Source organism: Podarcis pityusensis, assembly GCF_964106645.2.
Source record: "Podarcis pityusensis genome assembly, chromosome: 14".
Taxonomy (NCBI): domain Eukaryota; kingdom Metazoa; phylum Chordata; class Lepidosauria; order Squamata; family Lacertidae; genus Podarcis; species Podarcis pityusensis.
This window is the reverse complement of record NC_138039.1, coordinates 2,263,018-2,280,399: the sequence shown is the minus strand read 5'-3', so window position 1 is coordinate 2,280,399 and position 17,382 is coordinate 2,263,018. Positions and strand designations below refer to the sequence as shown.

Sequence of the window (17,382 nt, the reverse complement as noted above, 5' to 3'; positions counted from 1 at the left end):
GCCGGAGCACGATTTCTGTTCTCATCCTGAAGCAAAGTTCTTAACCCGAGGTACTATTTCTGGGTTAGTGGAGTCTGTAACCTGAAGCGCCTGTAACCCGAGGTTCCACTGTAATCCGTTTTGCATTACTTTCTATGGGAAAGTGTGCCTTGGTTTTGGAACGCTTTGGTTTTGGAACGGACTTCCGGAACAGATTAAGTGTGAGAACCAAGGTACCACTATACAGTGGTACCTCGGGTTAAGTACTTAATTCATTCTGGAAGTCCGTTCTTAACCTGAAACTGTTCTTAACCTGAAGCACCACTTTAGCTAATGGGGCCTCCCGATGCTGCCGTGCCGCTGGAGCACGATTTCTGTTCTCATCCTGAAGCAAAGTTCTTAACCTGAAGCACTATTTCTGGGTTAGCGGAGTCTGTAACCTGAAGCGTATGTAACCCGAGGTACCACTGTATATCAACTGCATAAATGAATGAATCAGACAATCTGTGGACCCTAAACCTGTGCACTCACTGCCTCTTTGTGGCGAAAGGGTCTGGCAATGATCTGTAGCCCACCCCGTGGCCCCCTCCCTCCCAAATCTTGAAAGCCAGCCCTGCCTCTCCAGTGAAATCAGACGCAATGACAGGCGGCTGAAAGGGAAATGCTCTGCTGGAACTATACGCTTGTTTCGAAGTTCACTCTCACGCTCTCTCACTAGAGAAAGCAGCCTTCAGTTTCCTTATCTGTAGGAAAGGAAGCTTCTGTATTTATTTTGCATAGCAAAAAACAGGGCTTTTTGTGTGTGTTTTGCTTCGGTGGGGTGGGAAATCACAGCGTTTTCTGACGCTGGAGAGAGCTCCCGTTTCTAACACCGTTCAAACTCTCCATGCCACACTGGAAAGATAAACAGGGACTTTTCCTGAGCATAACAAAGTCCCTCTATACCTCTTTTCTTGGGGTCGAAGTCCCTCGCTAGCAGCTCCCCTTCCACCCTCCTGTCGATCTCCGGTGTGGTATAGCTGCCCGCATTTTACAAACAGGGATATCATAGAATTATAGAACTGTAAAGTTGAAAGGGACTCCCAAGGGACATCTAGTCCAACCCTCTGCGATCAAAACCGTCTTTCCCATAGAGCTTAATGGCGCTTCGTGCCAGGGTGCCAGCCTCTCAGGGACGCCCCAGGGAGTGGGGGAGCTGTGCGGCTTCCCCTTTCCCTGCACGCCCACCAGCTGTGCCCTGTCAACCATATGTGGGCATGCAGCTTGCCTCCCAAGCCTCCTCGGGAGGAGAGCAATCCCTGCAGAGGCTTAGGATGGAAGCCCCACCAACTATATGACTTGTGATGGCCTGGGACTCGGGCTCGGACTCGGAACCAGAGGAGTCTCAGTCCGCACTGGATCCTTTGCCTCAAGCATGATCTGTACCAAGTCTGGGGCCTGATCCTGAAGAGTCCCAGTCTGCACAGGTTCCCCTACAACAAGCACCAGCTGGGCCGAGTCTGGGTCCTGAGCCTGCCCTGGCTCCAGATGCAGGGATTCCCTCGTTGCCTTCAGCTGGGCCATCACTTAAGCTGCTCCACTAGCGGTTGGGTCAGGGGAGGCTGAGGCGGCCTCTGGGTCTAGTAACCCACCAACGTCTCCCGAGCTGCAGAGACTGAGGTCTGAGAGAAGGAGAGACCTGAGTACTCGCAGGAGGAATGCTCGCCTTTGGGCAAGACAGGGAGGTGAGTCGCCGGAGGATCAGGACCTGCCGTTACCCCGACAAAGATAAAAGGCTGTCGGATCCCTCCCCAGGTTGCGGGAGCAACATTGCTGTTTGCTAGAGCCTGCCTGAGACCCTGTGCCTGACCTTGCCTGGTTTCCTGCCTCGTGTCCTGCCTTGGTCCTGTCGGACTGACTCCTAGTGGAACCCTTGGATTTGGGACTGGACCTGGACCGCGTTGCTCGGGTTACCCCTGGGCCCAGCGCATGGCTGGCGGATATGCAGCTTCCTTCCCAAGCCTCCGAGGAAGGAAGGCGATCCCCACAGAGGCTTGGGAAAAGGTTGACAACTCTGGGAAACGGGGAGTGGGGCGCCGGAGGGATCTTTGCACCATGGCACCGGATAAGCTTAAGACGGCCCTGCCTGCGATGCAGAGGATATTTATGCTTATAACTCTGAATGGGGCAGGATTTGAAGCCAGGCCCAGGGACCTGGTGTTGGATATTTGCATTTAAAGGTGACATTACTGAATTTGCACTTTCTGAAACAATTGAGTCAGCATTGGTGTCATGGTTAGAGTGTCGAACAAGGACCGGGGAGAGACTTGGGTTCAAATCCGCCACTCGGCCATGAAACTCACTGGATGAATTTGAGGGCTAGCCAGTGTCTCTCTCAACCTGGTCTACCTCACAGGGTTGTTGTGGGGAATGATATGAGGAGAACTATGCATCATGCCCCCTGGAGTTCCTTGGAGGAAATGGTGGGATATAAATGCAATAAATGAATGAATAAATAAATACAGTAACCGAAACGCAGCCATCCTGCAAAATTCACGCTTCTCTGAATTTTGCAATTCTGCCAGGCAGTGTGTACAAAAATGCATATACTTGGATAAAGCATGCATATAAATGTTAGTGGGAATAACATGCAGAAATGCATTGCATTAGAGGAAATTGTTTGCAGAAAATATGACTACTTGGAAAAAAATACATACAAAAATGTGTCTCTTGGGATAAATTTGCACAAAAATGCTGATGGATTTTCCTGAGTTTTTGGGTGGTGGCGGGGATGTTGGGGTGGGGGGATCATGGGAAAATGAGAAACTGAGAGGGACTGAACACAACAAACTCCTCCTTCCCAAGGCCTGATCTTAGTGGCTCCATGAGATGGCTGTTTGCCAAACTTTACTTGGACGCTTCTTTCCCCCTTTCTCCATCAATTAATCAGAAGAGAAACTGCGCTCGAAAATGGAAAAAGACAAATTTTGGGGAAATTCTCACAGGTGAGGTGCAGGGTTTTTGCCACGCTCCTTTTCAAAGTGGCTGAAAAGACTTTTTATGTATGCGACAACAGCCACAAGGATGCCACTAGCTCAAATGGCAAAACTGACCAGAAAGCTCAGGAACCGAGAAGACCAAAACTTCAAGAAAGAATGGGGAAAATTTATAATTCACCTAGGAGACCACTGTAAGCAGATGAAAACATGATCAGGATTTTAATTACACTTGTAACGTAGCAAATATCATGGACAATATGGAGAGATGTAAAAAAAATGGATTATGAAATAATATGCAGTTGAAAAGGTTGACCCATGGAGGAGAGGATGAGAAGTCTGGAGATTCAGAGATATCTCTAAATATGGATGTGCACAGTGCTACCTCTGGTTGCAAACAGGATCCATTCCGGAGGCCCGTTCACAACATGAAAAGAGCGCAACCCGCAGCGGCGCATCTGCGCATGCGCAGGTCATGATTCGCCGCTTCTGTGCATGCACGTGACGTCATTTTGCACATCTGCGCAGGCGCAAGCGGCGAAACCCGGAAGTAACCTTTTCTGGTACTTCCGAGTTGCCGCGGAACATAACCTGAAAGAATGTAACATGAAGCGGACGTAACATGAGGTATGACTATATTTGATGTTGTTACAATTCAAGACTTGTAAAATCAAGTAAAAATTATTTCAAAAAATAAAAAAATTATTTCTCAATGTGGCTGGGGGTGTCGTTCTTTGTGAGTGCCCTTTCTTTCATTCCACAAATCCTGCTGGTGCCAGCATGCTGCTGCTGCAGCCTTCCCGGGTGCTTTTTGTTCCCAGCGCAGAATCTCCTGCAGGGGACGAGAGGCCCTTTGGGCTCCGGTCTTCTCCTGGCAAAGGCCAGCTGTGCAGCTTTTTGTCTTTGTTGTAGGGTCCTGCCCTCCCCCAAGCGACGCCACGCTGCCATTCACCAGGCCTGGCAAAAGTTCTCCTACTTCCTCCAGGGGTCTGTGTCAGAACAGAACAAGCGCCACAGGCACACTGTTCCCGCCCACAAGCGCCATTCACACATTTCAGCAGAGTGCTTGACATTTCACGTTCCTTGCCTGAAAAAACAGGCAATTGGAATGGGGGCGGGGGGCAAGGGAGGGGCCTTACAAAATAACCAGAATGGGATAAAAATAACTCGACGGCTGCAATCCTCTTTCAGTCTTTCTTCCCAAGGCAAGAAAACCACTTTAGTCGAGACAGAAGGCTCAATCCCCAGGTTCGTATTTCAGGGCATGTAGGTCACTGGTTCGGACATGAGTGACGCTATGGGCTAATCCACTGAGCCTAGGGCTTGCCAATCAGAAGGTTGGCGGTTCGAATCCCCGCGACGGGGTGAGCTCCCATTGCTCGGTCCCAGCTCCTGCCCACCTAGCAGTTCGAAAGCACGTCAAAGTGCCAGTAGATAAACAAGTACCGCTCCGACGGAAAACTAAACAGCATTTCCGAGCGCTGCTCTGGTTTGCCAGAAGCGTTTTAGTCATGCTGGCCACACGACCCGGAAGCTGTTTGCGGACAAACGTCGGCTCCCTCAGCCTGTAAAGCGAGATGAGCGTGCAACCCCAGAGTCGTCCACCACTGGACCTAATGGTCAGGGGTAGCTTTACCTTTACCTTTAGGTCGCTGGTGCCCATAGGATATAGAATTGTAGAGTTGGAATGGACCTCAAGGATCATGTAGTCCAACCCCTTGCAACACAGGAATCTCAACTAGATCATCCTTGACAGATTGCCATCCAAGCTCTGCTTAAAAACCTCCAAGGAAGGAGAGTCTGTACCTCCCACGGGAGTCCGTTCCACTGGTCAATGGCTTATTGTCGGAAAGATCTTTCTGATGTTGAGTCAGAATCTCTTTTCTTGTAACTTGAAGCCATGGGTTCGGGTCCTACCCTCCAGAGCAGGAGAAAACAAGCTGGCTCCATCTTCTATGTAGAAGCCCTTGAGATATTTGAAGATGGCAATCACATCTCCTCTCAGTCTCCTCTTCTCCAGGCTAAACATCCCCAGCTCCTTCAACCGTTCCTCATACGGCTCGGTTTCCAGACCCTTGATCATCTTGGTCACCCCTCCTCTGCACACGTTCCAGCTTTTCAACATCCTTCTTAAATTGTGGCGCCCAGAATTGGACACAGTATTCCAGGTGTGGTCTGACCAGGGCAGAATAGAGTGGGACTATTCCTTCCCTTGACCTGAACACTATGCTTCTGTTGATGCACCCAAGACTCAAATTGGGTCTACTAGATCCCCAAAATTTAAGTAATTCCCTCTGGGATTGGGGCCCTCAAGCTTAAGCTTTATTCGTTTCATAGTAGATTCCTAGGCACACTTTCCAGCTTGTCAATCTCCTTCTCTGTCTGAGAAAGCCTCTTTCTGAGATCCTGGAGAGATGACACTTGCCTGATCATCGGAGGGATGTTCAGTTTGCTGCTGTCAGGGGTTCAGGGACAGAGGCACAGGGTAGGCAGGAGATGGAGAGCGATGGGGATGAATCCCAGGACAGCGAGGAAGAGGATGACGATGACTCTAGAGATTCCATGAGTCTTTCCAGCGAATCAGAGGATTCCCAGAAGGGGGCGTCGGTGGTCAAGGCCAGGGGAGCCCCAGGGGGGACGTGTCAGGAGCAGGGGGCCAGCGGGGGATCCCAAAGTGGCAGCTGGGCGTCAGGACCAGCCTCCCCGCCAGAGTGCAGCGAAGGGGGTGGAGGTTCCAGTGTATCAGGGGAGGCGGCTCCGGCAGTAGAGAAAGGAGGGAGGTCGGAGCAAGCCACCCTCCCGGAAGGGGAGGGGAGTAGTGAAGGGAGTAGCGTAGCTGTCAAAAGGAAAGTTAGAGGTTGGGGGCGCGCGCCAAGTTCAAATGTAGAGGCGCGCGGAAGTACAGGGAGCCCGGAGGAGGGGCCAGGTCCCAAAGCCCGCAGGAGGGGGCAAGAGCAGTCTGATTCCGCGTCGGAGGAATCCAGGAGGGGCGAAACCCCAGCGGGCAGAAAGACCCTGCGGAAAAGGAAAGAGAGAAAGAGGTGGAGCAGCGCAAGCCTCTTAAACTGGTGCAGGGGAGGGACGGATTCAGAAGGGACTTCAGCGGTCTAAGCCTAACAGACGTAGGGCTGCGCGCCTCGGATCTGAAGCAAACAATGAACTGCAATAAACACTTTTGTATATAAGAAAAGAAAGGCGTTGGTCTTTTGTGAGCTGAGACTTGAGGCAGCCCTGACAGCTGCGGTCCCTGCAGTCAGCTTCCCCAACCTGGTGCCCTCCAGCCATTGCTCTACCGCCACCCGTAAGCCGCAAACAAAGGCTGTAGTCGGCCGGGATGTCTTTTCCAAACCTTCCAAATGAGATATTAGTTTATGCTTGCTTTGCCGTTTTGCTCCCTGCCCCTTCTTCAGAAACCGCCTCCTTCTCATCTGAACCAGGCTGAGAACTTTGCTCTATTCCAAGACTCACAAATGTGCAGCAGGGGGAAATTCTCCTGATCTGAATTTCCTTGCAGGAATTTGGAACAGGGAAAGGGCCATAGGTCAGCGGTGGAATAGCTGCTTTGAAAGCAGAAGGCCCCAGGTTCCATGCTTGATGGTAAGTTTGGGAGAGATCCCAGACTAAAATCCTGGAGACATGCTGCCAGTCAGCGCAGACAATATTGAACTAAACAGGTCCATGGTCTCACCCAGTTCTAGGCAGCTTTGTGTATTCCTAAGAGTTATAATGAAAGCAGTGGCAGCAGCAGTGGCAGTTTTGGGATTTTAAGCTGGTGAGCCTCCCTGGAGACCGTTTTCATGCAAGAAACAGGGTGTGCCTAATTTCATAGCAAGATAGGGTTGCCATATTTTAAAGAGTGAAAATCCAAGCATTTTCCCCGATTTCCATCCAGAGACTGCTGCCGACTGATGTATTCGGCATATGCCCAGGAAAATCCGGATGTATGGCAACCCTAACTATAATACTCCACGCAAAACTCAGCAAAATCCCTTGGTGCAGATCATCCCGAAAACATAAAAACGTTGCAAACATCAGGAAAAGGTGTTATGTACTGAAGTTCTCACCCTGGGCCAGCAGGGGCATACTGTAGATAGTTATGCAAATAAGGGATCGAAAGTGACATTCAGTGATTGGATAGTTTTAGAAAATTGTTACAGTTACATTGTGCTGGAGCTCTATATAAGCAGGCTGACTGAACCCTTCAGTTCAGTTCTGTCCTGGCCTGTGAATAAACAAGAGCTGTTTGAAGAATCACTGTCGTCTGATATGTTCACCCACAACTTAACAAAAGGAGAGAGTGTGTTTTGCTACGTTTGCTGGCTTTCTGTTCTGAGATTCTGCCATTCTGACTGCAGATCGGGGTTACGTCTGTGCAGAATTTTCTTTGCCTCAAAGGTGATAAAACATTCCGTGGCGCCCAGTCCAAACTGGGAAAAATTAGCAAAAATTATATAATTTATAAGTTAAAATATAAAAAAGGAAATATGCAGGAAATGATATTATTTTGAAATAAACCAGAGAAGGAGGTGGAGGGAAGTCCGGGGGGAATGGGGGAATTTTGGAATTGTGAATTATGTTATTTGTTATGGTGTAATATTGTAAAAATGGAGGACTTAATAAAAATTATTTTAAAAAAAAACTGGGGGGGGGGGAGTTAACAAGCAAGGATCATGGTGGCAGCACAAATGCAAGGACTGCAACTGAACCGATTTCAGCCAGGATGTCCTTCTGAGCCGGTGGCTGCCTTTGTGCACTTGTCACAAAAGTGGCGCAATCCTGCCCGCCTGCCTGACATCTGCTTCTTGCTTGGATAACTGTCTTGCCCCCGGTTATCAGCTTGTGCGATACGTCAACGATAGGAGACGGGGAACATCTGCTGGACGCTTCTCCCTCTGGGGCAGAAAGGAAACAGACCAGCAAAGGGCTCTCAGAAAGCAGACGTCCTTGAATCCCGAAACACACATGCACCCAGCGTTCAGAGTCAGAGATGGAGATGGGGAAATCTCTGGCTGATTTGGAAAGGGTCCTGATTCTCAAAGTTTTCTACAACATAGGAGCAACCCCCAGGCCTCCACTCTCCGCCCTGTCCTAAATTGGGCTGCCAAAGTGAAGAAATAATAATAATAATAATAATAATAATAATAATAATAATAATTTATTTATACCCCGCCCATCTGGCTGGGTTTCCAACAGAATATTAAAATACAATACCCTATTAAACATTAAAAGCTTCCCTAAACAAGGCTGCCTTCAGGTGTCTTCTAAAAGTCTGGTAGTTGTTTTTCTCTTTGACATCAGGTGGGAGGGCGTTCCACAGGGCAGGCGCCACCACCGAGAAGGCCCTCTGCCTGGTTCCCTGTAACCTCACATCTCCAAGCGAGAGATAATCAGAGCATGCAGTCTGAGGGAGAGGGATGAGGGGGCTGTGGACCTTCAGATGTTGCAGGATTGCACCTTCCAGGCTGCTAAGATCATCTGCTGGACACCTTCCCTTGGTCCCACCATCATCAGAGGCGTGGTCGGGAGTGAAATGAGATAGGGCCTTTTCTGTGGCTGCCCCCATATTGTGGGATTTCCTCCAAGAGAGGTCAGGCCGGCTCCCTCTCTGTCATCCTTCCACAAGCAGGCCAAGACCTTCCTCTGGAAAGCAAGGTGCAAATGAGGCTGACCTACCGGGCTGCTTCTCAGAGGAAACTGGGCTTTAATGGCTGCCTCTAAATGTCTTCAGATGTCTTTTAATTACAGTGGTACTTTGCTTCCTGAACCCAATCCGTTCCGGAAGTCTGTTCGACCTCCAAAACGTTCGCAAACCGAGGAGCAGCTTCTGATGGGCTGACTGGCCTCGGAAACAATGTCGACAGCCAAAATGGATGTTCGGCCAGTGGCGTAGCGTGGGGGGTGCAGGGGGGGCCGGCCGCACCGGGCGCAACATCTGGGGGGAGCGCGCTGGCACTCGCAGTGCTAAAATCAGTGCTAAAATCCACGGGTTAGGGGGCGCAAATTACTTGCCTTGCCCCGGGTGCTGACAACCCACGCTACGCCACTGTGTTCGGCTTCCAAAAAAACGCTCGCAAACCAGATTTCCTTCCGGGTGTGTGGCATTTGGGAACCGACTTGTTCGGGAGAGCCAAGCGGTTCGGGAACCAAGGTACCACTGTATTGTTTTGAACTAGATTGTTTTGTTGCTCTGTATTCCATAATGCCGTTTTTAAGTGTTGTGAGCCTGCCTGGGAGAGAAAGGTGGGCTATAAACACATTAAATTTTGCTGACTGGGAACAGTTGTGGACCACAGGTATGAAATTTACGGCATGTAATGACTTAAGAGAAAATATTATGAAAATGATATACAGGTGGTACATAACCCCAGTCAAGCTTGCAAAAATCTATCATGTGCCTGATAATAAATGTTGGAAATGAAAAGAAATTGAAGGTACATTTTTTCACCTTTGGTGGACGTGCCCAAAGATTAAGGCTTTCTGGGAGATGATATATAATGAACTAAAAAAGGTATTTAAATATACCTTCTTGAAGAAACCAGAGGCCTTTCTCCTGGGCATAGTCGGCCAATCTGTGTTAAAAAAGGACAGAACTTTCTTTATGTATGCTACAACAGCAGCAAGAATACTTATTGCAAAGTATTGGAAGACACAAGATTTACCCACTGTGGAAGAATGGCAGATGAAGCTGATGGACTACATGGAATTGGCGGAAATGACTGGCAGAATCCGTGACCAGGGAGAAGAGTCGGTGGAAGAAGATTGGAAGAAATTTAAAGACTATTTACAGAAATATTGCAAAATTAATGAATGTTAGAATGATGTTGGATTGAAGTTAAGTGGTTTCTAGCTGTACAGGTATAAAAGAATATGGGAAAATTGGTTTTTAATTTAAAGTTTAAAACTTTAAAGATCAAAAATTTAAAGTTATAATATATCAAGATTAAAGATTAGGATTAAAAAGGAGGGAAAGGAATTGTTGGATTAACAAATTTAATTGGAATACAAAAGAGGGAGGTATGAGGAGGTCTGGGAAACAAGTAAACGTAAAAGAAGTGAGGAAAAGATGGAATTGTTTTTAATTGTTTTTTTCTTTTTTTCTGCTTTGTAGTTTTCCTTTTCATTGTTAATTTTTTTTTTACTAATGTGATTTTTTCCCCCTTTGAAACTTTAATAAATATTATTTTTTTAAAAAAAATATAAACACATTAAATTAGAAATAAATAAACAAAGAATTCTGGGGATGGGATTTGCTTCTGGCAAGTTGCAATCTTTGGGTTATCTGTCACTTCCCAAAGGCTGAAGCATGATTCCTAGGCTGTCTCTGGAAGGTGAAGGTCCACCCCATCAGGGCCCGCTCCCTATCTGCAACCTTCCAGCAAAACGCCTTCGGAGTCCTGCCTGCTAAGTCACCTGTGATCCTAATCGGCTGATCAGCTCTCCCCCCAGCCCGTTTCTGCCGTCCTCCACCCACCTGCTGCCACAGCCAGGAGAAAAGATGAGCTTAAGTCTCTCACCCTTCAGTTGACGGATCAGCTTCCCAGAGTGGAATCCCCTTCGCGTGTGCAAGAAGGTCTTATCCTCCCTCCCCACTGAAGCCCAGTTGACAAAACTGCTCCTTATATCCAGCAGCTGCAACGTTGATCCCAGAGGGTGATAGGAAGAGCAGAGGAGTGTCGTTGCCCAAGCAAAAACGGCTCTTCTGCCTCTACCACCGTGCCATAGCTCAGAGGTACAGCATGGAAGAAGGGGGGGGGGGGTCCCAGGTTCAATAATAATACAGTCCTACCTCGGGTTACAGATGCTTCAGGTTGAGCGATTTCAGGTTGCGCACCGCGCTGAACCCAAAAGTACCGGAATGGGTTACTTCCAGGTTTCGGCATTTGCGCATGTGTAGAACGCTAAATCGTGCTTTGTGCATGCGCAGAAGCGCCGAATTGCGACCTGCGCGGACCCGAGCGTCCACTGTAATTTGTCATTGATTATAATAATAATAATTTTATTATTTATACCCTGCCCACCTGGATGGGCTTCCCCAGCCACTCTGGGCGGCTTCCGAAAAAGATTAAAAATACATTAAAACACCAGTCATTAAAAACTTCCCTGAACAGGGCTGCCTTCAGATGTCTTCTAAAAGTCAGATAGTTGTTTATCTTCTTGACATCTGATGGGAGGGCATTCCACAGGGTGGGTGCCACTACCAAGAAGGCCCTTAGTAATCTCACATCTTGCAGTGAGGGAACCGCCAGAAGGCCCTCGGCGCTGGATCTCAGGGTCTGGGCAGAACGATGTGGGTGGAGACGCTCCTTCAGGGATACTGGACTGAGGCCGTTTAGGGGCTTTGAAGGTCAGCACCAACACTTTGAATTGTGCTCGGAAATGTACAATCGCCACCAGGTAGGACTGGGAGGGTCCCCTGCCTTTAGCCCTCAAAAGCTGCTGCTAGTTGTAAGAATATAAGAAAAGCCTACTGGATCAGGCCACCGGCCCATCAGCATCCTGTTCTCACTGTGGCCGACCAAATGCCCCAGCGGGAAACCAGCAAGCGGGGTCCGAGTGCGAGAACCCTCTCTCCTCTTGTGGTTTCCAGCAACTGATATTCGGAAGCATTGATCATCCTTGCTAGGAGCCATCGATAGTTCTCCCTTCTCCATGAACTTGTCCAATCCTCTTTTAAAGCCCTACAAGTTGGTGGCCATCCCTGGTCTCCTGCAACAGGGAGTTCCACAGTTGAACTATGCACAGAACAATTTTGTATGCTGCTACTTAGAACTGAACAGAATATGAATCTTCATTTGCATCAGCCACTAGCCATAGCAATAAAATAAAATAAAAATGTACTGAAGATAGAGGGGGAAAGTTAACTATAGAAAAAAAAAACATTTTGGGGGTTTACATCAATTACCAAGTAACAGATGTTATTCTAATTTCCCTCGCTAAAAACCTTGCGGTTTTTGCTGTCACCTGGTCATCTTAATCTGCTAAAAGAAAGGACACGGTAGCAATGGTTGAACGACCCAGCATGGACAATAATAGAGGAGTAATAACCCCACTTTTATATGCCTGTTGTCTTTGTCCATGGAGGTCCGTATAGTTAAAGCTCTGGTTTTCCCAGTCGTGATGTATGGAAGTGAGAGCTGGACCATCAAGAAGAATGGATGCTTTTGAATTGTGGTGCTGGAGGAGACTCTTGAGAGTCCCATGGACTGCAAGATGATCAAACCTCTCCATTCTGAAGGAAATCAGCCCTGAGTGCTCACTGGAAGGACAGATCCTGAAGCTGAGGCTCCAATACTTTGGCCACCTCATGAGAAGAGAAGACTCCCTGGGAAAGACCCAGTGTTCTCAAAGCTACCAGCATGAGTTTGACCAAACTGCGGGAGGCAGTGGAAGACAGGAGTGCCTGGCGTGCTCTTGTCCAGGGGGTCGCGAAGAGTCGGACACGACTAAACAACAACAAAAGAACCCCACTTCTCAAATCTTTAAAAAAGAGTGCAAGCCAGAAGCACTGGCTCGTTTTTGCTCCAATCAGGTTTCCCAAATACTCATTGGCATTACAAATGTCTGCATTCTGCACACGCACAGAGGCTGCCACCCAACTCCGTGGAGAAGCTCAGGTTCCATAGATTGATTATCTTTGAGGGGTGACGTCTAACAGCCTTGTTCATGTAAGGTAAAGCAAATGCACTTATTTTTGTGCGGCGTACATTCGAAGCTGAAGCCAGATCCATCAGAGGCCACGTTCCCACTGCTGCCGCAGAAACGTAACTCCGGTTGCCAACAGAGAACTTGGCCGCAGAGCTACACTTGCCTGCTAAAGCAATAAAAACAGGCGGGGAGTTTGCTCAGATTCGTTTCCTGAAAATATGTTGATGGTCTTTGTGACCTAAAAGGGCCAAGCAGGCCACAGGAAAACTAATTATCTTAGCGGGGGGAAAGAAACAGGTGGCCTTTTCGCTGCAGGTACAGAAAGTGGCTGGGGTCTCTTTGCCATCGCTGGTTGTGGGAGGGAAATGCCTGGGAAAGTGGAATGTGCAAAGGAGGAGAGCCCAGTCCAGGGGTGAAGGGATTAGATTTGTGAATTGGCCTGATTCGCGTAAACCGGGGTTAATTCACAGATCGGAAAACATTGCAACCACCAGCCAAATATTATGCTTTGGATACTCCTCTGCTCAAATCAGGCCTCAAAGTGCATTTGGAAAACACATCTCTCTGCGAAAACAGGTTTAGTAATACATATTTAAATACATATTGCACAATGCATTTTCTTCCAATGTTTGCATTTCTGGACAGACAGACAGAAATAATTGCAAATTATTGTGAAAACAAAGCAGACTGAATGCATGTGAAGCAGGTGAGAGACCAGCGGTGGCCGTGGTTCTCCCTGGTGTTTGCGACCCAAACTGGCTCCCCAGCCCACCTTCCCATGCATGTGGGTTTTTTCCCATAGAAATGTCACTGCATAGATGGAGAAGAGTAGACCAAGGTGGGTTGTGTATAAGAGAGTGGACTATGTGGGTTTCTGGCTGATGCTGGAAGCTGGAGACACAGAACAACGGCTGCTCTGTGCTGAACCCAAATATGTGACTTGTGGCTTCCCTGGAAATGTTGTGTTTTTGTGTTGTAAACCATGCTGAAGGCTTCAGCTGAAAGGTGATATAGAAGTTTCATTAATAATAGTTCTCTCCCCAAGGAAGTGGCAGGATATAAATACAGCGGGACCTTGGTTCTCAAACTTAATCCATTCTGGAAGTCCGTTCCAAAACCAAAGCAATCCAAAACCAAGATGTGCTTTCCCATAGAAAGTAACGCAAAACGGATTAATCTGTTCCAGACTTTTAAAAGCAACCCCCAAAACAGCAATTTAACATGAATTTTACTATCTAACGAGAACATTGATCCATAAAATGAAAGCAACAATCAATGTACTTCAGTCACACACACAATCAATCAATCATTGGCTGAACTGGGTTCCACAGAGTCACAAAAAGAAACACAAAAACAAAAACGCTTAAAATAAATAGCAAAAACTGACAGACCTCAGCGTAACACTCAAAACAAAAGCGTGGCACTCAAATCGGAAGCGTAACACTCAAAACGGAGCATGTTCAGATTCTGAAAAAAGTTCATAAACCGGAACACTTACTTCCGGGTTTGCAGTGTTCAGCTTCCGAGTTGTTTGAGTACCAAGGCATTTGAGAACCAAGGTACCACTGTAATAAAATTATTATTATTATTACAGTCACACCTCGTGTTGTGTTTGCTTCAGGTTGAACATTTTCAGGTTGCGTCCTGTGGCGACCCGGAAATACCAGAAAGGGTTTCTTCCGGGTTTTGCCACTCACGCATGCGCAGACGTGCAAAATGACGTCAAGCGCATGCGCAGAAGCGGTGAATCGCGACCCGTGCACGCACAGATGTGCAGATGCAGGTTGCGTTCTGCTCATGTTGCGAATGGGGCTCCGGAACGGATCCCGTTTGCAACCAGAGGTACCACTGTAGTATTATTATTATTATTATTATTATTATTATTATTATTGGATAGGATGCCCCTATTTTCATCGGAGAAACGTTGGAGGGTATGGTCTCAGCCAGTATACCAGATGGAGCTTGGTAGGGCAGCCGCCCTGGACCTACCTCCTGTTAGGATTTTTATCTACCTCAGCAAGTAGCACTATGTTGTTTATATCATGTGAGTGTCTGAGAGCATGAGACAGGAAGTCTCAGGACTGTTGGAATATTGCTGAAGAGTTTAGTTTCACTTCTGTATGTGATGCTGTTCTGTACTGGTGCTGAGAGAGCACAGACATGCTGATGGATTCTTTGTATATAGACTGTTAATAAAGTAGTTTTAGAGCTACTGATTGACTCTTTCCTCTGCTATGAGATGCCAGAAGATGACCGTGCTCCTCTCAGGAGGGAGGGGTCACTTATCACCGGTCTCTCTGGACTGAGGAAGATTTACAGCCAGAGAGTGACCACTGGAGAGACGCCGTGGTGTCTTGGGAAGGTGGTGGCCTTCCTGGGCGTATTTTCCAGTGTGGTGTAGTGGTTAAGAGCAGCAGATTCGTAATCTGGTGAACCGGGTTCGCTTCCCCGCTCCTCCACATGCAGCTGCTGGGTGACCTTGGGCCAGTCACACTTCTCTGAAGTCTCCCAGCCCCACTCACCTCACAGAGTGTTTGTTGTGGGGGAGGAAGGGAAAAGGAGAATGTGAGCCGCTTTGAGACTCCTTCGGGTAGTGATAAAGCGGGATATCAAATCCAAATTCTTCTTCTTTTCTTCTTCCATCCCGGACCCCCAGAAGCCTACCACTAATACTACTACTAATAATAACCCCAATAACCATGGGGCTTCTTCCTCACCTGCCGTGACGGTGTCTTTGTCCCTGGAGGCCAGCTCCTCCACTTCTGCCCGCTTCCGAAGCTCCAGCCTCCGGGAGCATCCTTCGCGCGGCTTCCAGAGCTCCTGGATCAGCAGCGGCTTCTCGTGGTCCTGCAGGACCCTCAGCCCCTCCATCTGCCACTGCCTCTCGGGGCCCCCAAACCGCCCGACGACGTCGCAGAGGACGTAGCGCCCCGCGCTGACCTGGCTCAGCCCGTAGCGCTCGAGGGCCTCCTTGGCCAGTTCCCGGGCACTGGAGCTGGCCGTGGCCAGGACGCTCTTGTAGTGGGCCCCCGTGCAGACGGCGCCCCCGAAGATCTTGAGCACCCCAGGGGCCGAGGCCTGGGTGGAGAGCTCGGAGGGGTCCTCGCCGCCCTCCGCCGGGCCAGCCGCCACAGAGAGGCGGTCCTTGTAGCTCAGAGTTCGGTGCAAGACCTGGGAGAAGATCCGGCTCTGCCGCTTGAACTTGCCTTTGGACGGCGGCGACATGGCCGAGGGCGAGCGGTAGAACATCGTGGCGGAGGCGGTCATGGGTCAAGGCTGCGGAGGCGGGAGAAAGAGAGGGTCAACACACTTGGAAGAAAGGCAGAATCCCCAAAAGAGAAAATTATCCCCCCCCCCTTTAAATAATTTTTATTCATTTTCCATTTAAGCATATATAATCACATCATTGAGACGTGGGTGGCACTGTGGGTTAAACCACAGAGCCTAGGACTTGCCGATCAGAAGGTCGGCGGTTCGAATCCCGTTGCTCGGTCCCTGCTCCTGCTAACCTAGCAGTTCGAAAGCACGTCAAAGCGTAAGTAGATAAATAGGTACCACTCCAGCGGGAAGGTAAACGGCATTTCCGTGCACTGCTCTGGTTCGCCAGAAGCAGCTTAGTCATGCTGGCCACATGACCCGGAAAAACTGTCTGCGGACAAACACTGGCTCCCTCGGCCAGTAAAGCAAAATGAGCGCTGCAACCCCAGAGTCATCTGCGACTGGACCTAATGGTCAGGGGTCCCTTTACCTTTACCTTTACCTTTAATCCCATCATTATTATCCACTTCACCACTTTGGCTATTCAGAGCCTATTGACTTCCTTCCCTCCCACCTCTTGGCCTTCAAAATTACCGTAACCTTTATATCACAGCATTTTATATATTTTCCAGTTCTAATGAAACTCATCACAAAATACCTCAAAATTTAAATAAATATAGAAAGGTAAAAAAATTCTCATTACAAGTCTTCAGATAACCCTACTAGTCCGGTGCTAATCCTAGTACGTTCCTGAGCACAATTCAAAGTGTTCGTGCTGACATTGAAAGCCCTAAACGGCCTCGGTCCAGTATACCTGAAGGAGCTTCTCCACCCCCATCGTTCTACCCGGACACTGAGGTCCAGCTCCGAGGGCCTTCTGGCGGTTCCCTCCCTGCGAGAAGCCAAGTTACAGGGAACCAGGCAGAGGGCCTTCTTGGTAGTGGCACCTGCCCTGTGGAATGCCCTCCCACCAGATGTCAAGGAAATAAACAACTATCTGACTTTTAGAAGACATCTGAAGGCAGCCCTGTTTAGGGAAGCTTTTAGTATTTGGTGAATTAGTGTATTTTAATATTTTGCTGGAAGCCGCCCAAAGTGGCTGGGGAAACCAGTGGGTGAGGTATAAATATTATTATTATTATTATTATTATTATTATTATTATTATTATTATTATTTTACCTGAACAGCCGTCCAAATGAGGGTTGCAATTACTTGGAGGAATAGTGACATCGGATGTCAAGGAATAAACAACTATCTGACTTTTAGAAGACATCTGAAGGGAAGTTTTTAAAGTTTTATGTTTTATTCTGCTTATTCTGTTTTCAATACTCTGTTGGGAGTCACCCAGAGTGGTTGGGGAAACCCAGCTGGAAGGGCAGGGTATAAATATGATGATGATGATGATGATGATGATGATGATGATGAAGAACATGCAAACCAAGCTCCATTCTGCCCTGTTGGTTTTGGAAGTTGTCTTTCTGTTTGGGAGGGGTCGCGACTTTCTTAGGCCAGCCTTGAAACTCA

General features: G+C 48.2%; 1 protein-coding gene across 1 annotated transcript in view; it reads right to left on the bottom strand.

Moving 5' to 3' along the window:
- Nucleotides 1-17,382, bottom strand: part of RADIL (Rap associating with DIL domain) — a 72,981-nt gene that overhangs the window by 41,621 nt on the left and 13,978 nt on the right. Inside the window, exon 2 of the mRNA XM_080980958.1 lies at nt 15,317-15,875. Coding sequence (XP_080837084.1) covers nt 15,317-15,866 — 550 coding nt within the window. The 5' untranslated portion in view covers nt 15,867-15,875. The remainder of the gene's footprint in view (nt 1-15,316; nt 15,876-17,382) is intronic.